Source organism: Hippocampus guttulatus, chromosome 8, assembly GCF_054856545.1.
Source record: "Hippocampus guttulatus isolate MCC_2025c chromosome 8, RoL_Hgut_1.0, whole genome shotgun sequence".
NCBI lineage: Eukaryota > Metazoa > Chordata > Actinopteri > Syngnathiformes > Syngnathidae > Hippocampus > Hippocampus guttulatus.
This window is the reverse complement of record NC_141268.1, coordinates 2,853,135-2,879,454: the sequence shown is the minus strand read 5'-3', so window position 1 is coordinate 2,879,454 and position 26,320 is coordinate 2,853,135. Positions and strand designations below refer to the sequence as shown.

Genomic DNA, 26,320 nt, shown 5'->3' with positions numbered 1-26,320 from the left:
ATATGTGCGATCCTTTGACATTGTGTTCAGTCATCGCTATTAGCAGTTTGCAGCGGGTCTATACGCCCAGCCAATGATGAATATCAGTAGAATACTTGTCCTCTCCAACTATTTTCAGATCCGAAAGCAGCTGCTGCGCTGTATAAGGCCAAAATATGTCTGTTGTTTTCCACAGCAGAGATCAATTAAAACTTATTCAAGAAATCTCGCGTATGCCAAAGACTTGTTCCTCGGTCAAGTTAACGAGGTAATATCAACAATATCTGAACGTCTGAAAATTGATCCAAATGATTTTGTTTGAAAGAATGCAAACGTTTAAATTGCCCTCTGTAATTATTTCCCCTCATTGTCTGCGAAATTTCATTATAGAGATGAGCAACTTACACTACCTGCTATTAACTTATGAATACTGTATTGAGAACTCACTCAGTTTCTCTCCTTCAGGCTGAAGTATTTCCTTTTCCGGAAATTGGAATAGAAGAATTGGAGGAGATCAACCAGCTTGTGGCACCTGTGGAAAAATTCTTCAATGAGGAAGGTGAGGGGACAGTGATGAATAATACACAGTGGTTATTTTGCCGTGACAAGCAACTCGCCACCTAGTGTTTTGCCATGAATCGTGGGAGTCCACCCATCCATCCATCTATCCATTGTTGCGGGGGATGCTGGAGCCTATCCCATCTGTCTTCAGGTAGTAGGCGTCGGACACCCTGAACTGGTTGCCAGCCAGCAGGGCACACAGAGGCGAACAACCATCTGCGCTGACACTTGCACCGAGGGCAAATTTAGAGGCTGATTAGCCTGCCATGCATGTTTTTGGAACGTGGGAGGAAACCGGAGGACCCGGAGAAAACCCACGCAAGCCCAGGGAGAACATGCAAACTCCACACAGGAAGGCCAGAGCCAGGATCGAACCCACGACCTCTGCACTGTGAGGTCGATGCGCTCACCACTGGACCACCAACAAGTACAAATTCACATCGTACCTTATGTACATGCGTGGGTTGATCCCTGAATGCGCTTGATTCTTTCGCGTCACGGGTTCAGACATAAAAATAAGTCCATTGTGAGGAAGTAAGCTATGAATTTTTGAATGTCCAGTTTTGGCTCATTTTTTCACATGTACAGGGGTTTTTGCACCCTTGTCCTAGAACAGAGATGCCCAACCAGTCGATCGCGATCGACCGGTAGCCCGCGGAATGGTACCGGGTCGTTCGTGAAGGGTGGAGGGTGAAATGGGGAAAAAAAAGATTTGTCTCTCCCTGTCTGTGTTATTAATATTATATATGTAGGGTGCAGTGTACATTGACACAAAGAGTCCTATTATTTTCAGTTTCGTGAAAAAGCTACAATAAGGAAAGCAGGTTGCCTTTAACCTAGTGTGGGGCATTACCTGCATCACTGGAAGTTGTTAGCGGTCAGCAGTCTGCAATTGCAGCTTGCAATCAGAGCTGTTGCAATATAGCTTTTTTTTTTTTTAACTATTACACTCATTCAAAGTTTGTTTCATCTGCAATTTGGCACTGGCAAAGAATGGGAATCTGGAGAAGCATTTTAAAACAGTACACGTGAGCTACTATAGTGATGATCATCTATGGTCCATTATGTCATGAAAAGGTTCAGAGAATCTGGAGAAATCACTGCAAAACCAACACTGAATTCAGCCCTACATCAACAACAGACAACAATATGTAAAGGATATCACCACATGGGCTCAGGAGCACTTTAGAAAATAATGTCAGTAAACAGAGTTTGGCACTACATTCGTAAGTGCAACTTCAATACTCTACTCCGCAAAGCGAATGCCATTTATTAATATCTCCCAGAAATGCTGCCGGCTTCTCTAGGCCTGAGCTCATCTGAGATGGATGGAGTGATGCAAAGTGGAAAAATGTGGTCTGATGAGTCCACGTCAAATTCGTTTTTGTAAATTGTGGACGTCGTTCGTGTCCTCTGGGCCAAGAGGGGGAAAAAAAAACATGCGGACTGTTATTAACACAATGGTCAAATGCCAGCATCTGTGATGGTATGGGGCTGTGTTCGTGCCAGTGGCATGGTAAACTTACACGTCTGTGAAGGCATCACTCATGCTGAAATGTACAGTACATACAGGTTTTGGAGAAACATACGCTGCCATCCAAGCAACATCTCTTTCATGGATGCCCCTGCTACAAGATAATGCCAAACCAGCTTCTGCATGTGTGACAACAGCAGGGCTTTGTAGTAAAAGACTGTGAGTACTAGACTGGCCCACCTGAAGTGCAGACCTATCTCTCAATGAAAATGTGCGGCGCGTTATGAAGTGTAAAATGCTACAATGGAGACAGACCCTGGACTGTTGAACAGCTGAAGCTGTACATCACGCAAGAATGGGAAAGAATTCCCACGACAAAGCCTCAACAATTTGATTTACTGTACCTGATACACATACAGAGGTTTTCATATATGCAACTTTATAACTTAATTATGCAATCCTTTATCTTCTTTCATTCTAGTCGATTCAACAAAGATAGACCAAGAAGCCAGAATCCCCACAGAAACGTTGAATGGCTTGAAAGAGCTTGGACTGTTTGGAATCCAGATTCCTGAGCAATATGGTAAGAATTCTTTATCTTCTTAAATCATACATTGGAGTCACCAATAGTCCCCAAAATAATTGCTTTGAGTTGTTGGCTTGGGACATCAACAGTGTTCAGGTAGCAGACACGCATAAATGCGTCGTTGTTGTCAGAGGTTTACATACACTACAATCCCTGGGAAAAATATGGAATCACCATCTCAAGAGGATGATGATTCAGTTGTTTAAATTTGTAGAAAAAATTCAAATCACAGACATTACAAAACGGAATCATTTCAAATGGTAACTTTATAGCTTTACGAAACACTCGATGTCATTAACAATAAAAAAGTAGCATTAACAGTTACATTTTTAGACCAAGCAGAGTAAAAGAAAATCAAGAGAATCACTCAATTCTATGGAAAATTATGGAATCACCCTGTAAATTTCAATTTCCAAAACTTACACCTGTGACTGTGTAGATCTCACCATTTGTCTGCGGTTAAACAGGAGTGATCAAACCTTGGAGAGTTGTTGCACCAAGTGGAGTGACTTAAAGCATGGCTCCAAAGCCAGAGAGTTGCACAAGATCAGGGGTGGCCCGTGGCTGGCGAGCCGCATGCGGCTCTTTGGCTGGTTGAATGCGGCTCCCGGGCTTTCACATGCCAGGCGTCGAAATCGACTCGGCGGTGGTGCTGCCGTTCAAACAGCGGCGCTAAATTTACTTTGTCAGGCTATTGTCAATCCCTTTATTTGATTGACATACAGGGCAACCAGTCAGATAACAACTGAATCACCATACATGCGCAAACAACGGCGCGAAGTGCTAATCGCGAAGTTAGTCAGCGAATTACCGCATTTATGTGTTTGTGTTTCGGTTTCATTCATGTTCGGGCTGTTGCTCATCGTGGCTTGCGTGCAAATGTGCGCGAATGCATGGTTGGGCGCCCCTGTGCGTGCGTGTGTGTATATGCTTGCACGTGAGCGATCGGGTCGATCGTGGAAGGTTGGTCGCTTCACAAGTCGATCTTCGGGCAAAAAAGTTTGCCCTATATGGCAGGCTGAACCAAGTAGTAAGTAACCGCTGCAGCTCGCATGCCGACAGTGCCTGCTTCGAGTGGCAGCAACAGAATGCAAGTTAGATTTGAAGAAGATTGTTCAAGAGAAGGTATGCCAGAAGTCCCTGCACTAAGGCGCTAAGTAACATGCGTAGTAAGAGAAAAACGTTCTTATATTTTTGTTTGTGGACTTGGTTGAACTGAGAGTTTGTGTGTGTGAGACACTGCACACAGTATTCATTGTTGAAAATGACTGGCCTGTGGTCTTAGTGTGTGTGTGTGTGTGTAGTGCGGTGATGCTTATGTGTGCCCATGTGTATGATGTGGCTCTTTGCAGTAACACAGTAAAAAAAATGCCTCTTAGTCTCTGACTGGTTGGCCACCCCTGGCCTACATAATATGCTCCGAAATACTGTCCATGCTATGTTTATGTGCTGTACCTCAAAAGGATCCATCCACAATCAACCATACATTTCAGGTTCATGATTGTTTTTACATAAAAAGGCTCCTGAGAATTTGATTTGTGTTTGCATTTTCAGGAGGTCTTGGCTTGTCCAATACCATGTATGCACGATTAGCGGAAATTATCTCATTGGATGGCTCGATTGCAGTGACACTCGCTGCACATCAAGCAATTGGACTGAAGGTAAAATTTAAATGTTGTCATATGCCTCATGTTGACATTGTCACCTCATTGATGTAGAATCCCAGTGAAAATGGGAAAGCATATATCCCGCACTTTGATCTTCTGACAGTCATTCTATCTTTTAGGGTATACTTATTGCGGGGAATGAATCCCAGAAGAAGAAGTATCTGCCTAAATTAGCCTCAGGGGAACACATTGCAGCTTTTTGTTTGACGGAGCCTGGAAGGTAAACTCTTTTAAACCAATTCTCAACTATATCTGTCTGTCTGTTTCTCTGTCAGTCTATCCATAGCTCAAGTCGTCACACTCTTCTCAAATTGTTACTGTAAAATCCCTTCCATTTGCACATTTTTCTCCACAAAAAGATCCCAAAGAACTATATGAATGTGATGTACTTCGTTTTCAAAACAATTCCAATTCCAATGTGCCCGTACACCTGTCTGCACCACAATGTTGCTAGAGCTGCATGGGCCCTTTATTGCTCCCGATTAAAAATGTTTATTTTGTTGTTATTCCTGCATTTTTGGGGACCGACACGTGCAAAAAACATTTGCCCACTCATCTGGGATGAAAATCTTTATATTTTGAAGTTGTCTTGCACAATTCCAAAGAAAATGGTCTACCTTCAGTGGAAAAACTAAATGCAATCCAGGTATGTTTGGCCGAGGGCGAGGAAAATTGGAAGGCATGTGTAGCATCCTGAGACATCAAGATTGCTGTCTTAAGATGCACATGAAATTAGCTATGATTTTTTTGCACATCCAATTTTGGCCAATATTTACACGTTAACAAGGGGTTATATACTTTTGCGCCATTGTCCTAGATCAGGGGTGCCCAGCCTTTTTTAAATGAAGATCGACTTTTCAGTCAACCAACCTCCCGCAATCGACCCGCGACCACACTAGCACGCCATGATGAGTAACAGCCATAACAGCCCAGAACATTGACAATCATCAAGATGTCTTTTGGCAAATGTGACACAAGCCTTTGTGTTCTTTTTGGACAGCAGTGGTTTTCGCCTGGGAACTCTCCCATGGCTGCCATTTTTGGCTAGTGTCTTTCTTATGGTAGGGTCATGAAAACTGATCTGAACTCAGGCCAGCGAGGTCTGGGCATCTTTGGGTGTTGTTCTAGGTTCTTTTGCAATCTCCTGGATGAGTCGTCGTCCTACTCTTGGAGTACTTTTAGCTGGTCAACCACTTCTGGGAACCTATTTTCTAATTTCTTGGATTTCTTTGGATCGTGGCATGGTGCGTTCTTTTCCTTGAGATCTTGTAGCCTACCTCGTTCTGTCTGACAGATTCTCTTTATGATTTCTTGATTCAACAAATGTGGTGCCAGGGTGTTGCTCTGTGAAATTGAAGTCAGCTTTTGTATTGCTTTCTGTCGTTAGTCAGTTCCTTTGTGATTTAACAAGGCAGGGATGGCAATTTTCCGCGGATACACGGAAATCCGCCGTTTTATTTCTTAAACTGATCATTTTTGTGAATCCTCTAAATCCGTTGAGAACATTTTAGGGGGGGGTCAGGTACCTTATCGTCGAGTTTTCACGAGCTCTCCCGATCAGTCTTTCCATCTTCCGATTGTAAACAGCCCTGCGATTGGACGTGTATGATGTCGTACTTGTTGTGATTGGTCGCCCCGTCCAGGCCACGCCCCTTTCCGCTTTTTTTCATCACTAGCCATTGCCATCCCTGACAAGGCGGGGGGGGGCAATTTCTTTTTCCCATAAGGACAGCTTGTTTTGGATTTTTTATGTGCCTTAATACATTAAATTGACAATTAGAAACTCCATTTTTATTTCCGTGAGTAGTCTCTGTGTGATATTAAATTATATGTGATGCACTGAAACCTGTGTATTTGATAAATATGCAAAGAACACAGAAATCAGGAAATTGGCAAATATTATTTTCACAGCACTGTACACTACCTTTCTCCTCACGATCATGTCGCCCAACTCCCTAGTCATAGTCCCAACAATCAAAGTCCCCTCTTTCAGGTCTGTGGTTATGTGCTTTTCTGTTCTCTTTTTGTCTCTGAAACCTGCATTCCACCAGTCGTCCGTCTTCAACCCACAGAAGGTCAATTTCCACCGGCGCCGTGAAGTTTAATGGTGCCAATGTCAGTCACTGTTAACCAGAAATGCAATTATTAGGATGAAGTCTCATAATTGTTTGGCAAAGTTTTATTTAAGCCAGATGCCCTTCCTGACGCAAATCTTCTGCATTTACCCGGGCTTGGAACCGGCCTGCAGTTTGCACTGGCGTGTGCCCCCCGTAGGGCAGTATTACGTTTCCTAGTACCAAATATTCTGTTTTGTTTGAAAATAAAATAGATGTTACAGTGCAAAAAAATGCTCTTTTTATTTCCACAAATATTAAAAAAAAAAAAAAAGACAATTCAGAGGCTTTAATCTTAATAGTGTGATACTGTTCTATATTTGCTAATTGTTAGCATACTGTCAAAATCTAATATCAGCCCATGTCTATTGAGTACATAGTTATTTCACCCTCCACTCAGTTTTGCTCCAGCAAGGTTTAATTCAATCTTTTCAGTGGAAGTGATGCAGCCTCCATTCAGATGCGAGCAACATTGTCAAATGATGGAAAACAATACCTTCTCAGTGGATCCAAGGTAAAAAGTAAAAGGTGTTACTCAGCATATATTTGATGTGTTCATTCTCTAATTGACATTGTCTGTTGATCAGATTTGGATTTCAAACGGTGGAATGGCTGACATCATGACTGTGTTTGCAAAGACTGAGGTCGTTTCAAATGGCATAAAGAAAGACAAGATTTCTGCATTTATTGTTGAGAGAGCTTTTGGAGGCATTGTTAGTGGAAAACCTGAGGACAAACTTGGCATCAGGGGCTCGAACAGTAAGACTGCTCAAGTACTTTTTTGTGGTCATGAGCCATTGGATTCGAATGTCCTTTGTAATTCACTTTTTTCCTTGATGTTATTTTTTCTTTTTTCAGCTTGTGAAGTGTCATTTGACAATGTTCCTGTGCCACTGGAAAATGTTCTTGGAGAAATAGGGGACGGATTCAAGGTAATCCTTTACTTGCCTTGTCAAAGGTCTTGTTGAGGTTTATGTATAGCTTTTCCCAAATTTATTTATTTATTTATTTGAACAGATCGCCATGAATATACTCAACTCTGGAAGATTCAGCATGGGAAGTTCTTCAGCCGGAATGATAAAAAAATTGATTGGTATGACTTCTAATTTGTTGGATATACAGTGGTACCTTGACTTATGAGGTTAAATTGTTGTCTGACAGCACTCATATCTCAAAATACTCACCCCTTAAATCATCTTTCTCGAGTAAAATCAATTGAAATACCATCGCTGTATTTTCGCGACCATAAGATTAAGATTAAGATATCCTGTATTTGTCCCGCAATGGGGAAATTTACAGTCAGAGTTCAGAAAGGAAAACACTGGGTAGGGAGAGGGAAAAAAACCACGCTCGAACTATCCTCTTCTGAGGATAATTTAAGTCCAGGATTAAAAAAAAAGACCCTAGCACATAAATAAGCATATGACAGTTACAACAAGTCACAAGACATAACATGTAATGAGGGGGAGGATGAATGGGAAGGGGGGAGGGGGGAAGGGGGGGTGTAACCGCGACGCGGCCCGTCCGACCAGCTGCACGGACCACCTTGCGCTCCGCAGATCGTTCCACGTCACGGGGGAAAAGAAACGGAGCGATGAAGATGGTGATGATAAGGATGTGTATGCGTGTACAGGCCACAGCTGCTTCGTCAAGGTCTGCTCATGAAGACAGTCCTGGCTTATCAGTCCATGGCCGAGAAGGAGGGGGTGATGGTGGGGGGCACTAGCTTCCGTGCATACCTTCCATCCAGGGGAAAGGGGTCCAAATAGCGTTGTTTGTTTTGGAGGGACGGCCGCCAACAATTTCAGGTGGCCTTGAGTCCGTGGCCTGTATCCCTTCACTGGCGCCGATCAGCCAAATCCTCAATTCCTTTTCGAAGCGAGAATTCCAACTTCTCCATGTTGTTGTCGATCGTACGGAGACGCTCCAGAACCACAATTGCGGTTGAGCTCGGTCACCGCTTGAGTCTGAGTGTTGGACATTCGCGCTAGACCATTGAGAATGACCGGCAGCTTCCTCACTTCCAATAAAGCTGCTCCCGTCGGTTGGATTTTGCGATAGAACAGGAAACTGCTAACACCAAACTGCAGCATACCTGCTATCAGAAGGCCGATAATGTAGATGTCTTCCTCCTCCTCAATGGACAGTATTGACAGGCACACCATTCTCCGCTTCCTCCATGGATCTAGGGTGTACCCGGCAGCAAATGTCCCGAGGGGCAAGCAGGCTCCCCACTGCCTGCTCTTCTCGTCGAGAAAATGTTGTCGATTGCATCAAGAGACCAGCCAACCAATTCCATGGTTTGTTTTTAGGATGAAAAATACGGCGGAGGCTAGGAAAAGACAGCACAAGTCACAGTCCCCCTCCTGATTTCTGTTGTTTGCCTATCTATCACACACAAAGGTTTCAAATCTTCAAACTAATTTTAAGGCAGTTTTATTTATATAGCACATTTCCTACACAAGGCAACTCAATGTGCTTCACACAAGCAAAGACATGTGACAGTCAAGCATTTACAAACACAAGTTTACAGAACCTACAAGAATGTACGGTGACAATATATCAACACATTAGGGGTGTTCACACGGCAAGATTTGGTCCGGTGCTACGCCAGGGCTGCCCCAGTAGAGCGTTCACACGTGCAAATTAGCCCCGGCGTAGCCCCGGAAAACAGCTTACACCGGACCAAATTTGATCCACCTCATGGAGGTGGTTTAAAAATTTGCTCCAGAGCAAATGCTCGTTTGCGAAGCAGCACCGGTGTAAATTTGCACGTGTGAACGCAACTGGGTTAAATTTGCTCCAGAACAAATGCTTGTGAAGAGTTGATTACGTACGGCGAGAATGCGTGGCTTTCGTGCTCTGTCGGACTTCCGTCATGTGTTTGTTTAATAATGACACAAGACTTGGCTGGTAACATCTTTCCTTTTGTAGGAGCTTGGACAGTCTCGGAGTTGTTTGTGTAGTTTGTTCCTTTGATGTGTGTTCACAACCCCCCGCCCCCCCATATAATTTATTTTGTGATTTCCTCTCTTGATTTTCTGTTTGGCGCATTACGTATTTGCTTTTCTGAGTGTCATTGAAGTCATCGTTGATTTATGTTTTCGGGGGCGGTCACTCTCGAGCAGAAGGCACGGAGACCGAGAAGGAGAAGGACGTGCCTGTCCAGTAGTCGCTTGAGTTGTGTATACGTTTTAAAAAGAACCAACACGACAGCTCATTTGTTTTCTGTCGTTTTGCTCCGCTGCAGAAACTGCCGTGTGAACGCAAGTGGGGCTGCACCGGCACACTCAGCAGCTTTGTACGTGTGAACGCTCCACACAATTTGCTGCAGTGCAAAATATATCGCAACAAAATACATGGGTGCAGCGCCGGAGCAAATGTGTTCCGTGTGAACACCCCTACAAACAGAGATATTAATAACATTTAAAAGAAATCAAAGTTGATTTCTACCCTGCACCCGATACTGCATCATCAGTTGTTGATTGGGGAGACAGTGTTAAATGCTTTGGGTACCTCAAAGGTAGAAAATCGCAATACAAGTGAAGCCCATTTACTTAGTAAGATGCAGTAATCGTAGTAGTAGTAGTATTTTAATTTTATTTTTTTGCAGAGGATCAAGAACATTGTTACGTGTATTTTTATATTGTCTGTCGATGTGTTGCTATACCCTCTGTGCTCAAATATCCATTGATTAAAGCACAGGTGTCAAACTCAAGGCCCAGGGGCCAGATTTGTCCCGCCACATCATTGTATGTGGCCCACTGAAGCAAATTGTGGGTGTCAACTTCCATGATGCTTGCTAAAATCTGTACCGAAATGCTACATTATCATGTGTAATCATGAGATTTTGCAATAATTTTGTTCCCCTGTTTACACTCACTAGAACAATAATTGAACAAACAACAAAGAAATAGTTGACTGATTTCAAAACTAGTAAGCCATCAAGTAATAATACGATGTGATGATAAAACGTTTATTCAGTTTCTGTCGTCACGGCCCTCCGAGGGAAGACGTCGCCCCAAAGTGGCCCATGACAAAAATGAATTTGACACACTGGATTAAAGAGTTTTATCATCATCATCGACATGCTAGTTTTCTTCGATTGTGTTTTGCATTCTGTGTTAGCATTCATCGAGTGGGCTTTCATTTATGTGGTTGGTATCTTTTAAAAAGTCGTAAGATGGGTCACTTGAAAGTGAAGGTACCACTGTATTTACTAAAGGCATCAATAAAGTTTCAAAGAAATTACAATGAATGCTATCTTTCCCTGTAGAATTGACCTCTGAATATGCTGCAACAAGGAAGCAGTTTAACAAACGCTTAAGTGAATTTGGTATGATACAGGTATTGTCCCCAACACCAAAAACAGGTCAGTGATCAGTGCCGCCCGGTCGAACGATTTATTTCATATCTGCCTTGTTAATCCAGGAGAAATTTGCAGTCATGGCCCTCAATGCCTTTGTGATGGAGAGCATGGCATACCTGACATCAGGAATGATGGACAGACCCGGGCTACCAGATTGTTCTTTAGAGGCTGCTGTGGTCAAGGTAAGACATATTTGTCTTTGTAAAGCCTTGTGCTAAATCGATCTATTCAGGGGCAGAGCGCATAGATGTTCACAGCTGTAAAACGTAACTGTATGTCTGCCCTAAAGCCGGTATAAAGCTTTGCGCCGAAGCCACAAGGCACAGTTTCCCATTTTTTGAGAAACAATGCCTCTGAACATACAAGAGTGATTCTAGCCCGACCTCAACAAAAGTCAGAAGCTGATGAAACTGTCAGGAACACATCATCTGCAAATAGCTAAGACGAGATCAGTCCACCTGTTTGCACAACACCTTTGCTGCACCCATAAATTTGAACCTGTATCGAAGATGATCACCAAGGGAGACCAACGGCAGCCTGAAGGGAGTTTGAGTCTTACTCTGAAATAGCCACTGAACAGTTGGCAATGCAAGCCAAGCTCCTGCTTCAATTCTACAATTAAAAGATGCCGGTGCCACCGGTGCAGCAGTATGTCATGATCCCAGGATTAAGCCCCTTTATTATGACTTCGAAGCCGACTGCCATCTCAGCGCTAATACCGTGTGATATATATAGCACGGACTAACTATACCAATTTAGATAGAGTTCAATGGCAGCCATTTCATCGATGTTGAAAAGTACTCTTGGCAAAACATTGGGAGTTGGCTGCAATGGAGGCATTGCTCGCAGAAACAAAAGCAGGTTAAAAGTGCCGTATGGCCGGTTTGCCCAAACGCTAGCTGACCTAACCGCTCTTTCAAGCCAGTGTTCCCTCACTGGACAAAAAAATGGCCGTCTGAAGTTGGCTGGCTGTAGCGAGATGAAGTTCAATGCCGGAAACCGACTCAGCCTTCCAAAATTGATGGTTTTGGACTGTGTATTTACATCACCAGAGGTTGGTACACAAACAGTTGACTTCAAGGGAGCCATTACTCTGTCAAGTAGAGCATTTGCTACGCACCTTGCATTGCAAGTTCACAGCTATTTACCTCACCAATGTATACAATGCTGTGAGCGCTGCATGCAGGAATCTCACGACACCATTATCTGCCTACAGTCCACGCATCCAAAGGCATCATACATGGTCGAAGTGATTTTAACCACGTAAAATTGCCGGCACTCTGACAAGTTTTAGCCAGCATATCGACATGCTAACGAAGGGGATTAAATGCTGTCCCTAGCCCTCACCTTGGCCCCTCCTATCACGTTTCTCGTTGCCCAAGATGTCTCCTTTTAGATTGATTGCTTTAACATTAGATAGTGCAAGACCAATGGTATCAAGAGCAATTAATAACAGAAACATTATTGCCAACCTCCTCAGGGCAGGAGTGAAGTGTTCACACTCCACTTGGGGTGTAATACGTGTTTTTTTTCTACCAATAGGACATATTTATTTAAGGCATGACGATTAGCAACAAAGCGATATATCACTCGTTTAGAACGATACAGTTCGATATGATAAAAGCGATTGTGATACAATATTTTGATGCAGTACCAGTGGCTTTTCTGCAAATTAACCGAGACTAAATAAAGCTAACTCCAAATCAACACAATAAAAGTCAAGTCAAGTCAGCTTTATTGACAAATATGTTCTATGTACAACACACAGCACAGATGAAATTTATTTCCTCTCAACCACAGTGCAAACATGCAGTGCATTGAAAACACACACAGCTAAAAATAAAGGCAGTGAAACCGAACTGCATAAAAAAAGACATAAATATATAAATATAAACAAATAAAACAATAAATATCAATCAACAGACAACCAAGGGCACTTGAATGCTGCTTTATAGATTTTTTTCCTAAATATTTTTATTGCCACAAAAAAAATCATACAGCAATGACATATACACAGATTTCTTTTTGAAGACGTTAAGATACAAAATAAGCAGTTATACATTTGTTAAATGAAAGTGGACAAATATGCACAAAATACCGAGACTTATGCATACACACAATCAAAAGAAAACCAATATGCAAACAACACACAAGGAATTTACTTCCCAGTTGCAACCCGTCCAGAAGAACATAAACAAGACAGCAATAACAAACATGGGCGAGGTAGGACGAGAAGCTTGACTGGTTGCTGTTAAGTGCCCCGATATCTTAGATATGAACAGTAGAGAAGAGGGGAGCCATTCTACTCCAACACATAAGTATGAGTGTTGACCACCTGCCCCACATTCCCTTCCAATGAAGCTGCTCCTGCCAGCTGAATTGTGCGATAGGTCAGGAAACTGCAAACACCAAACAGCAGGATACCTGTTATCAACAGTCCAATAATGTAGATAGATGTCTTCCACATCCTCTGCGGACAATATTGTCAAGCACACCATTCCATTCTCCACTTCTGCCAAGGATCCAAGGTAAAGCCAGCAGCATCTGTCCCAGAGGCGCAAGAGGGCTCCACATCACCTGCTCTTTTCGTCGAAAAAAAAAGTATCCATAGTGCTGAGACTCCAGCTGAAGAATTCCATGGTTTGTCTTTTCGGAAGAAAAAAAATACGGAGGCTATGTCAAGACAGAAGACAGCATCTTCATTCCTATAACATTCATTCATTCATTCTCCGAACCGCTTAATCCTCACTAGGGTCGCGGGGGGTGCTGGAGCCTGTCCCAGCCGTCTTCGGGCAGTAGGCGGGGGACACCCTGAACCGGTTGCCAGCCAATCGCAGGGCACACAGAGACGAACAACCATGCGCACTCACACTCACACCTAGGGACAATTTAGTGAGTTCAATCAGCCTGCCATGCATGTCTTTGGAACGTGGGAGGAAACCGGAGTACCCGGAGAAAAACCCACGCGGGCCCGGGGAGAACATGCAAACTCCACACAGGGAGGCCGAAGCTGGAATTGAACCCGGTACCTCTGCACTGTGAAGTCGACGTGCTAACCACTGGACTACCGGGCCGCCATTCCTATAACAGTGATTCTAAAAGTAGGGTACAAGTACCAAGTATCTAGTACAACTTTATTGTCAAAATTTCATCTGTGCTATACAGTGGCGGATGCTGGTCTGTCAAGGAGGGGAAGCTCAATTTTCGTCGACATCATAAAATGTGTCCGTTTGTTTATACGTGAATTCTACTCTCCGTTCCTTTTCAAGAAAGTTATCTGTGACCCTGTCATACCAACAAGGCGTCTTTTCCAGGGACTTAACTAGTGTCCTACAACTAGAGCAACTACAATACAGTGAAGCACCTCTACAAAGAAATCATGTTTGCAGCAACACATTTTTCACAACAGGGGGTTTTTCACTGTAGCAAATTTGATCTCAGATGTAAACACACACACACACACACAAACATATGTGTACTCTTTATTTTTATTCCAATAGTGGAATGAGTGTATGAGTACACACTTATTTGACACTTCATATCGTCAGTGTACAAAGAAAAAAAGGGAAAGAAATTGAAGAAATGTACGATTAGCATTCACTTTCACTTACATTAATTTCTTGGATAATGTATTTTATTTTGCTTCCTCCGTCTTTGGATGTCAGGCAGCTAAGACGAGAATTCTTAGCTGCCTGACATCCAAAGGTCCGTTTTGTAGCCATTTTAGCAATGCAACGTTCCTGCTGCATTTGAATCGAACAATAACAAATACTTCCTGGACTACTGCGCATGTGTAATCCAGTGTGGTGGTTGCTGTTGCCATTTCCGAACGAAGCAGTAGAGGTCGCTGTTGGATTAGACTTCATTGTAGTGAATCTCTTTGCGAGGCAAGAGCAGAAAAAAAGAGTTCGTATAACGCAACAGAGTTTTTTTTTCGTTGTATGGGGGGCAGGAGAGTGGGAATGGTGTTAATGCATGAAGGTTTTTTTCACATTAGGGGGTATTTTCGACCATGTAGGTTTTGTTGTGGAGGAGTTTCACTGTAAAACCCACCAGAAATAAAAGATTAATTTGTCGCTAGTCATTTTCAACAAACAGAGTGTCTCTAAGATGATTAGAAGAAGTCTCCAGTTCAACTTAGAACAGAATGAGAATTGAAAGATGCTCTCACGGATGCCTACACTAAAAGATCGGTGATTGGCTCATTTCGCTGTCAATCAAAAAGAGATTCAGCCTCAGACAGATCATCCAATCATCATGCAGAAAAGCTCAGCATCGGGCCAGCCGATACACGCCCACTGTCCATCGACTCCCAGAAATGCTGAGCGTCCGGTGGGCAGGACAAAACCAGCATTTATCCAATGACTCGTCTCGTTTCAATGCCTTGGGACAACGGGCTCTGAACTCTCGAGATGCCCAGCGTCCGCGCTGTCGACGCTCAGCGTCCACACAGTTGAAAGCACAGTGAAGCTGCGGGAATGAATGAAAAGAGAGTCGCGTCGTAACCAGTCTTAAGAAGCCGATTCAGAACAAAAGTTGAGCGTGTTGTAGCACATCAAGTCAAGCATCAAGTACAACTTAATTGTCAAATGACATACGGCACAGATGAAATTTCTTCCCTCTCACAAAATACAACAAGAGGAGCCGCTGCGGGTGCCCGCGCCGCCATCAAAAGACAAGTTAACATAAAATGACAAAATAATACAAGACAACACATTAGACGCAGACATATTTAGTCAATGACATGTACACACAATTGTATGTACACACATATATTTGATCACTTATTTTTTGACATTTTAGGGTTTGCAGTCTTAGAGCAATCGCCTCTGGTGCTGTACAGCACAGATGAAATTTCTTCCCGCTCAAGACAACATGTAACAAAAGCAACATGAAAGAATCACTGAATTAAAATACAAATGTTCACATTTAAAACATGCAATACATTCAAACATAACAGGGATAATGGACTTTGTTCTTGTTTTTGTTGTTTATTTGACATGAAAACACCAAACATTTCTCATGATGTAATCTGTTTCTGCTCTCAAGGTGTTCAGCTCAGAGGGAGGCTGGATTTGTGTCAGCGAAGCTCTTCAGGTTCTTGGAGGTCTGGGTTATACAAAGAACTACCCATATGAGCGTTACGTCAGAGACTGTCGTATCCTTCCCATCTTTGAGGTAACATAATTATTTTTGTGTTTAATACCCACTTAAGAAAAACTAAGTTGTGACGGTGATGATGGTGTCCATGCTCAGACTGATCAAGCCACAACCATCTGTGACTGTTCAACCAAGAATGCTTTAGATCTGATTTACAAAGATGATTGAAATCACAAAAAAATAAATTAGGCTTTGCACATTCAGGATTTTTGAGGTTGATGGCTGAGCGGATCAGCAAGGTGAGAAAACACTGATCAACGATCCAATCACAAGATGGAGCAATATGTTTATTTAAATAACTTCAAATAACCTATGAAGATAAAAGACTGTTGCAAAGAATTATTTCCACTTCATTGAAGTTGTAAATGTAGGTATGTGTTTCTGATAGTGTTTGCGCCTTCAGAGAAGGTCCTGTTGGATCGCCACTGATATAGAGTGTGTATACTACTGTTCAAAAGTTTGGGAGCACTTTACTGTTTTCAAGAGGAAAAAAACAACAAAAAACATTACATTTGTAGTTAACACAATCGAGTGAGCATCTTGGTGTGGCCCTTGGCCACCGTTTTCAATTTTTCGCATGGCAGCTTCGAAAAATGTATTGCCTGCCTCTGACTTGTAAAATCCCTGTCCCACTGAGGGGGTGATTGTTTGTGAGTGTTTTCCAGGACAGCAAATGTGTTCTCATCAGTATTCGTTCAGGGTTGCAAACATTCGCCAAACAACCTCCAGACGTTAGCCAGAAATTCATCCGCCTCTACTTTGCTTATCGCAAGGAAATTTTGAACATGACAATCCGGAAAAAACATCAAAATTGTTGGTGAATGTCTCGAATAGTTCCGAAATGTTTGTGACCTTGAACAAACAATGACGAACCCTGACATAAAAGTGCATTTTGCTTCCTTTGCCAACACTTGCAAACATTGGCCCCTCATTGGGATCGGGGCTTCATATGAGACCACAAGAGGATTTAGCCCAGGTCTCTCGTGGACCGATGCCCTTTTTTTTGCACCCTAGACGGCTTTCACATTCTGACATTTGACGGATTGTTGAAAGCCGCACCGCAACAAGGCGGAGATGACTTTTGCCGTTGGTGCGTTGACAGTTTACGTTGGGTGAACATTTACATGTAAAATGCCTGATTATAGCCATTGACTAGTTTCTATCTGTTGTCCCTTTGCAGGTTTCAATGTGTTAACTAAACAAGAGAAATATTCTCAAGCATTTTTGTCAATGTTTAGCAACCTTTGCAATACCGCAAGGAAGGACAGGGAATAAAACAAGAAGTGTGATTTGAATGTCACACATTTATTCATTAACAAATGAACAGAATTTGATTTTTAGTAACAAAGAAGCTATTTTCGGGGAGCACAGGTTAGCCGCCTACTGCCTGAAGACAGCTGGGATAGGCTCCAGCATACCCAGGACCCTTGTGAGGATAAGCAAATCAGATAATGAATGTAGCTGCTTACAAAAAAAAAAAAAAAAAAACTCAAAAAGCCAAATACTTTAATTGGAACTTTCATTAAAATAATTGGAACCCCATTATTTTAATGAAGAATTTAACTTGTGGATTGATATGAATTGATATGAATCATAAGACCTGCATGGCAGGATTAAGTGAAATGTGCAGTCGTGCTATACTGTAATGATGCATATGGGGCAAGTATGGGCATATTCCTGGATGTCCATTGGGCTGAACCCACGTGAGAACTTCTCAGACCTCCTCAAGCTCGAACCCACACCGGCTCATATATGTCTTCATGGAGGAGATTAAGAGGATTCTACCTTTGACTGGCCACAGTTTGGGCATGATGACTGTGACATTTACTCCATAGGGAAGCCAACTATTTCACCAATTTATTTCAAGTCCATTGTGGGAGTGCAAAAAATGTGTTTCACTGATTAAATACTTTGTCACCTAATTGTTAAGAGAAGATTACTACTATTCATCCAATCTACAACACCGTTAATTTTAATTGTGACATGTCTGTCAACTTAACTATAGATGCACACTTTGCTTTGATTAACTGACAGTTATATATCAGGTTTTAAATGTCCAACAACAGTGACTTGTAATTTTGTGAAATTCATTCGGGAATTTTTGTTTTTCGCACAGCAACTTGAAATACGTAGCTGAATTTTGTTTTCTGTTTGTTTTCAGGGTACCAATGAAATTCTGAGAATGTACATCGCACTTACTGGAATGCAATATGCTGGCAAAATCCTCACAAGTAAAATCAAGTAAGTGGAAAAGTGACATAATTGATTACGCTTGTATTTGATGGATTGTTCCTTTTTTTTAAAAGAATGCTTTTCAATCTGCTGTTAAATGTCATGCATTTGGAAGAGAAAGAAAAAAGGTATTTTTCAACAATGATGAGGCTGGAAAGAGGAAAGACCTGTCCCTGTTGTGTCGGAATGAATAACAGTACTGACATATATTCATTATTTGTTTCCCTCATTATGCTATTCGTGCATGCCAAATCAAAGTCTGAATCAGAAACATCGATATTGGCCAAGTATGTTAAAACCCACAAGGAATGTCTCCGGCATTTGGAGCCACGAAAAAGGCCATTTTAACAAAATACACATTTAGCAAAATACATATTTAAAGAACAAAAACAAAGTGTTGCATGCACAAAATAAATAAATGTTTCAGAAAAAGAACTGTACACAGTTAGCTCATCATCCTCACTGAACAGAGGTGCAAGTTTCGATTCTGGCTCCGGCCTTCCTGTGTGAAGTTCGCACGTTCTCAAGTTCTGCGTGGGTTTTCTCCAGGTACTCTGGTTTCCTCCCACATTCTAAAAACATACATGGCAGGTTAATAGAACACTCTAAATTGTCCCTGAGTGTAAGTGAGTGTGAGCGTAGATGGTTGTTCATCTGGCGACCAGTTTAGGGAGTGCCCCGCCTGCTGCCCTAAAACAGCTGGGATAGGCTCCAGTACGCCCACCATCCTCATGTGGATAAGCGGATTGGAAAATGGATGGATGGATGGATGGATATGCAAATAATGTTCAATTTGGTCTGATTGTTGATATGTGCGTACCTTACTTTATTCTGTGTCTGAAGTATTTTTGTTCTGCTTCCAGAGAGATGAAGAAAGGAAATATCGGTCTGGCTTTGGGAATGATTGGTAAAAAGTTGAGGAACTCAATTGGAAGTGTCCCAGACTCTGTCCTCGCGGGAAAGAATGAAGTGGTTCATCCAAGTTTAGCTGTAGGAGCTTTTTCATTCACACTATATTGCATGGGGGTATTGTTGCTTTTAACTTTCAGTAATTTCTTTTTACAGGAAAGTGCACAGAAGTTTGAACAGAATGTTCATCTTTTTGGATCAACTGTGGAGAGCCTGTTGTACAGATATGGAAAGGTAACATTTAACTTGTATTCTTTATATTCCACAAAAGCCATTTCGGTCAATGAATGTTTCTTTTGGCCTATCTGTTGTTCTTAGAAAAACGGTGTGTAAAGACGATCGATTTCTAACCATCAAAAGTCAAAGCTCGAAATAAGCATTTTCGCATCACTGGTTGTCATCTACCATGGGTAGTGGGGAGCTCGAGGGAAGTTCTGTCAAACTGTAATCCTTGTCTCCGTGGCGCCGAATAAGCGACATTTCATCCACACTAGGTGATGAGAAAAGACAAAGAAGCCATGCTAATTGCTAAGCTAATGTAAGAATGATATAGCTAGCGTGTTTAACATCACATTTCAATGTTTGGGTGATCGATTGCACAGACGTCTGGCTGGAACAGCGTTAACGCAGACAACATCCAATTTTGAACAGCAAAATGGGCACCTCAGTCCATGTCAGGTCCATTAATTTGACATCTCGGCATAAAACACAAGGAGGAGACAGGAGACTCAATTCTGGTACCGGGGGGAACGAGGAGAAGTGTTGGTTTCAGTTCTCTGCACGTCACCCAAGGATCTCCCCGCTCGCCCTCTCATTTATTGGCAATCTAATACATGGGTGTGTCCAACCTAAAGGGTGGGGGCTGTTGAAGACACACTGAACTTGTTTGACTATGTGTGTGTGTGTATGTGAGTGTAAATTACGTACATATATGCAATTGTTACAAAAACATCACGTTGCAGATGGCTCCATCCACGTCCGACCTTGCTCCTATTTAGTCTTAATACTTATCACTTCCCAACCACGTCCTCGAAAAGGTGGTTGCGTCCCTCAACTGCCACACAGTGCACGAAGCATTCTTGAATCATAAATGTGAATATATCATGATTAAAAGCATTATATCTTTATTAAAAGCATAAGCGTTCTTCATTGCAAGCATAATCAATTTATCATTAATAATATGCAAATGTATGATAAAAACAATCAACCTAACAGTCCATCGTCGGCATTCCGTCATCATTTCATTCCACTCCACCCATCGTCATGATGATTGGTGAAATAAAAACAATATGGAACAATGTCATGGCAGTCTGTGAGACAGACGCATTTTTAAAAACTTTTTTGGGGCTGAGTGTCTGCTTGTTGTGCCTGCATGTGAAGTAGTAGCTTTAAATACGTTCATGACACTGATAGGCTGTCGCCGATGGTTGAGACATACGAGGCCGACCTGAAATAATGACGGAATGATGACTGACGAACTGATCACAATTGGACTGTGTCACCATTAAATATATTGACACCGTCCCAAAACAATAGCATAAGTGATTTTTCTAATTTTTCTGAAAACATGAAAAACTGAACCAAATAATGATTAGATTCTATTTATAAAGGTTTTCAATTTAGGGATAGAATTTAATCAACTGCTTAACTGAGGATGTGGCCGATTTCAGCAGGGGTGGGCATGAGCCTGAGATATTTAATGCAAAAAAAATTTTATAATTGAACATGGAACACAGTGGAACATAAAAGAAGACTACAGCTATGGTACATGCGCCGAGGGACAATGCGTGTTCATAACTTGCTATCCTGGGCTTTTAACATACGGTCCACCTCGCCATCAGAAAGGCTGTGCTGAGCGTGTATGATTTTTTTTCCTGTATTTTGCTCCATTATGCACTTTCAGATCTTATATAAACTAAACACCAAAGTGTGTGGAATGGAGGTAGACTGATGAGCACTACCGCTTCACAAAGGTCATGGGTTCGATTCCAGACCCCAGACTGTGTGGAGTTTGCATGTTTTCCCCATGCCTTGCTGGGTTTTCTCCAGGTACTCCAGTTTTGTCCCACATTCCAAAAACATGTATGGCAGGTTGATGGAACACTCTAAAGTGCCCCTAGGGGTGAGTGTGAGCGCGAATGGTCATTTGTCTATGTGTGCCCTGCGATTGGCTGGCAACCAGTGCAGGGTGTACCCCCGCCTGCGACCCGAAGACAGCTGGGATACGCTCCAGCACACCCGCAACCGTTGTGAGGATAAGCGGATCAGATAATGGATGGATCAAAAACTTTTTTTTTTCATCATGACTGATACATTCTGATTGTCACTGTGGAAACTAAAATGCAATACATTTTTATATTTGAAGACTCAGAACTGTTATTGTGATTACAGCAGTAGTAATGTCAGAATGTCGGAACAAAAAATAAAACATGTGTATCAGTGTGTGTGCGTGTGCGCGTGTTTGTGTGTGTGCGCGCGTGTGTGCGTACACACACACAAAACAATGCACACGATGCAGTTAACACATGGACGGACACATGCACACACACGCGAGCACAACAAACACTTCTGTGGTCGTATAAAAGCTCAGTTGCGGTAGAATGAGAATCTGCCGTTTTTAAAATGTTCAATGGCTGTCAATAAGTTATCATTAAAAAAAGTACTTTCCACGTCCTTTTGGATTGATATTTTGTTATGAAAACATGCTTAATTTTCACTGAACCCATAGCGATTTCGTTTTCACATCGTTTTCAAGATATCTGGAAAGAATGTTGACATATGAAATCTTGTCCATGTCGCACACCCCAAATTTGCACTCAACCCCAAAAATGGTCTTGTTCCTTTTTTATGTTATTAGACAATTGTGGATGAACAACTCATTCTGAAGAAAGTAGCAGATGTGCTTATCAACCTGTATGCCATGACTGCTGTCCTGTCTAGAAGTAGTCGTTCCATCAGACTCGGCCTTAGGAATCATGACCATGAGGTATGTGTACACCCAAACTTGGATCAGTAGACCAACCCATTACACCATAGCAAAATTTGAGAATGTGAATTTTTAATAATAATAACTATTATTATTATTATTTCTACAAAAACAATAGGGACCTATCAGCAGTCGCTGCTCGTGCCCTAACTAGAGCTATGAGAAGCTATAAACGGCCATTTATAAAGAGCCCTTTTGTGGCCCTGGCAACGGTGGGATATTGGCATGTTGCGATATAACCACATTGGTCAAAAGGTCAAGTTACTAAAATACGCCCAAGTATTTCCACTAATTGCATATTGGGATTCCTCGTTGAATTCCATTTCAAACCATACCTGTTTTGTGAAGATTGACTCAGTAGGTCCTGAGATCAAAGGGTTGCAAGAAGGTGTCCGTGCCCCTTTTTTACATGCTATACATAATCTCGCGCCACCTTACCTCTCTGAGCTCATCCGCCCCTACACACCTGCCCGGCGCCTCAGGTCTGTGGACCAGACATTACTAGAAGTACCAAGAACTAAACTCAGGCTCAGAGGGGATCGAGCCTTTTCTGTTGCTGGTCCTTCTCTCTGGAATGACCTCCCACTGAACATTCGGCAAGCCTCCTCGCTGCCCATCTTCAAAACCCTCCTCAAAACTCACTTGTATTCTTTGGCATTCGACTCAGCATGACTTAGATTTGTTCTTGGTTTTACTGTTTGGTGCTTTCTACCGCCTTTATTACCGATTTATCTTACTGTTTATTGTGCATGTTAAATTGCTCCATGTACAGCACTTTGTATGCAGCGATGGCTGTTTGAAAGTGCTCTATAAATACAGTTGACTTGACTAATTAAAATTCGATGAGCCGTAGCTCCCAAACCCCTGCTCCGATTAATGTCAAATTTGAGATTTAGTGTTATGCCATCACTATCAACAAGAAAGCTGTTTGGTTAAACCCATTGGGTGATTTGGTATTGAATGGCCCAGGAAATCAAACCCCAAAACCAGATCAACTCGGTAGCAGCACTTACTGTAGATATGATACACAGTGTTGTTTTCACATCAAACTATCATTTTCGAATTGCAGAGAAGAAATGAAACAAAAGATATGCATCAGGTTTCCCAAAGGCATGTGGGAAATTGCGACGACAGAAACCTTGATCATGAGTCTTTGATTCATGAGTCTCTTGTTTATTTTTTCCTTTTTTTTTAAGTGTATTGCCAATTATAGTCAGAACAAATTCTGTATTGTCCAAATTTAAATGGACTGCAAGAGAAACATTGAGGCATTTAATTGTAAAGTGTGTGTGTGTGTGTGTGTGTGTGTGTGTGTGTGTGTGTGTGTGTGTGTGTGTGTGTGTGTGTGTGTGTGTGTGTGTGTGTGTGACATTTTGTCTCTCTTCTCAGGTGCTGCTCGCAAACACCTTCTGCAGTGACGCTTACTTCAAGAACAATTATTGGATGACTCAGCTGCAAAAAAGTATGTAAACACAATAGATGCTGTCTATGTTGCCATGAGCCAGTATCATATTCTGGTGGGAAAATAACCTTAAGCAAAAATATTGCAGTTTCACATTATTGCAATTACAATTTGAAAATATATAATTTGGAAATGAAATTGTCCCTCGGTGTGAGTGTGGGCGCGGATGGTTGTTCGTCTCTGTGTGCCCTGCGATTGGCTGGCAACCGGTTCAGGGTGTCCCCCGCCTACTGCCCGAAGACGGCTGGGATAGGCTCCAGCACCCCCGCGACCCTGGTGAGGATCAAGCGGTTCGGAAAATGGATGGATGGATAATTTGGAAATGGTTGGGTCACAACCTTTTTTTAATTGAAAACATTTGTTTATTCTTAAATAACATGGTATATAGTTGTTACATTAGTAAACATGTGCTACATGTTGAATTCAAATAAATTAAATCAAAATGAACATCAAACATGAAGTGGGCAGAACCTTGCATCTGCATCCATCCATCCATCCATCCATCCATCCATCCATTTTCTACCACTTAACTAGGGACGGGTCTCGTGGGCAACAGCTTTAGCAAGGAAGCCCAAACTTCCCTCTCCCCAGCCACTTCTTCCAGCTCTTCCCGGGTAATGCCGAGGCGTTCCCAGGCCAGCTGAGAGACATAGTCTCCAGCATGTCCTGGGTCGTCCCCGGGGCCTCCTGCTGGTGGGACATGCCCAGAACGCCTCACCAGGGAGGCGTCCAGGAGGCATCCTAATCAGATGCCCAAGCCACCTCATCTGGCTCCTCTCGACGTGGAGGCGAGGCAACCCGACTCTGAGCCCCTCCCGGATGACCGAGCTTCTCACTTTATCTCTAAGGGACATGCTGCAGAGAAAACTAATTTCAGCCGCTTGGATCCGGGATCTCGTTCTTTCGGTCACGACCCACCAAAATGTACCCCCTCAACGCATTGACGGCGCCTAGAAATTCTGTCCAAAAAGGTTATGAACAGAATCGGTGACAAAGGGCAGCCTTGCCACAGTTCTATCCTCACTTGAAACGATTCCAGCAATGCGAACCAAACTCTGACATCGGTGGTATAAGGACCGAACAGCCCGTATCAGGGGGTTCGGTACCCGATACTCAGCGAAGCACCCACCACAGGACTCCCCGAGGGACATGGTCGAACGCCTTGTCCAAGTCCACAAAGCACATGTAGACTGGTTGGGCAAGTTCACACTCACCCTCGAGGACCCTGCTGAGGCTGTAGAGCTGGTCCACTGTTCCACGGCCGAGACTAAAACCACACCGCTCCTCCTGAATCCGAGGCTCGACTTCCTGACGGATCCTCCTCTCCAACATGCCTGAATAGACGTTACTCGGCAGGCTGAGGACTGTGATCCCTCTGTAGTTGGAACACACCCTCTGGTCCCCCTTCTTAAAAAGAGAGACCACCTCCCCGGTATCCCAATCCAGAGAAACTCTCTACGATGACCATGCAATGTTGCAGAGGCGTGTCAACCAGGACAGCCCCACAACAACCAGAGCCTTGAGGAACACCGGGCGGATCTCATCCATCCCAGGGGCTTTGCCACCAAGCTTTTTAACCACGTTGGTGATTTCAACCCCAGGGATAGGAGAGCCCACCACAGATTCCTCAGACTCTGCTTCCTCTAAGGAAGGCGTGTTGGTGGACTTGAGGTGTTCAAAGTATTCTGCCTACCGACTCACAATGCCCCGAGTCAAGGTCAGCGCCCCATCCCCACTGCACACAGTGTTAATGGTGCACTGCTTCCCCCTCCTGAGACGTCGGATGGTGGACGAGAATTTCCTCGAAGCAGTCCAGAATTCGGCTTCTAGGGCCTCACCGAACTCTTCCCACACCCGCGTTTTTGCCCTGAAGATTTACTGCAAATTCTTGTCTACATCGATGATGGTGGGGTTGTAGGGGTAATGTTGTGGATGTACATTCAAACAATCAAAAACGTTTTCTTGAAAGGGTGCTTTACTCGATGAGGTGATAACCACTAGGAAGCTACCACATAAAATCATCAATCATATCAAGACATAAAGTTCAAATGTATAGGTAGAAATATAACATGTAGAATTTGCCGACCCAGATGGCACCGGTATGTCATAGTATTGGTCTTAGCGTGTCGATTATTGTATGTGAGTGAATTACTTTGATTTTTTATTCTTTCCTCAATCATTTGAACTTACAGACTCTCCTGAGAACAATGATGCCAGCATTAAGAAGATTGCCAAGGATGTCTTGGAGAATAGAGCATACATATGCTCTCATCCTCTTGAGAGCACCTATTGAGCTCTCCCATGTGACTCCAAGACCATTTGATGATGTTTCAGTGAGTGCAAAATTGGCCCAACTTTTTACAGTGGAAAAAGATAGACTGCCATAAGAGTTTGTTTTATTTTTCAAGGAACCAATATCATCTTTCATGGCTTGTAAATTTAAAGCTGCATTGCTCATTTTTAGTTCTCAAAAAATAAAAGTTCACCCAAGCCACTACAAGAGGAGATGACACTTGAGAATTCTGTTCGATTAAATGGATTCTGATTTTGAATTGACTCCACCCAACAAGATGTTGAACTGAATGTGAGGTATTACAAGAGAATTCAATGCAATTCAGAAAAACGCATTCTCATCACAAGTCAGCTCCAAAACGACCTGTTCAAAATGTTTGGGCAGCCATTTTAAAGGCTTGGATAAAGAAAGGTATTCTGGGAAATGCAGTGCTCTTCTTCCATCATATCAAACTTTTTTTTTCAATTATAATGATCTGTTTTATCTGAGTGGACTTTTATGGTTAATTAAAAATACGACTACATTTGA

At 42.6% G+C, this 26,320-nt stretch overlaps 1 protein-coding gene across 1 annotated transcript; it reads left to right on the top strand.

Annotated features, from left to right (window-relative positions):
* Nucleotides 1–26,320, top strand: acad9 (acyl-CoA dehydrogenase family, member 9). The gene is made up of 18 exons (XM_086118276.1): nt 1–247; nt 445–538; nt 2,496–2,597; nt 4,155–4,261; nt 4,387–4,487; nt 6,817–6,895; nt 6,969–7,140; nt 7,240–7,313; nt 7,399–7,474; nt 10,658–10,728; nt 10,813–10,932; nt 15,800–15,928; nt 18,072–18,151; nt 19,006–19,132; nt 19,208–19,285; nt 21,909–22,037; nt 23,427–23,499; nt 25,692–26,320. Exons 1-18 carry the CDS (start codon nt 74–76, stop codon nt 25,790–25,792), a joined length of 1,887 nt encoding a protein of 628 aa, XP_085974402.1. The 5' UTR covers nt 1–73; the 3' UTR covers nt 25,793–26,320.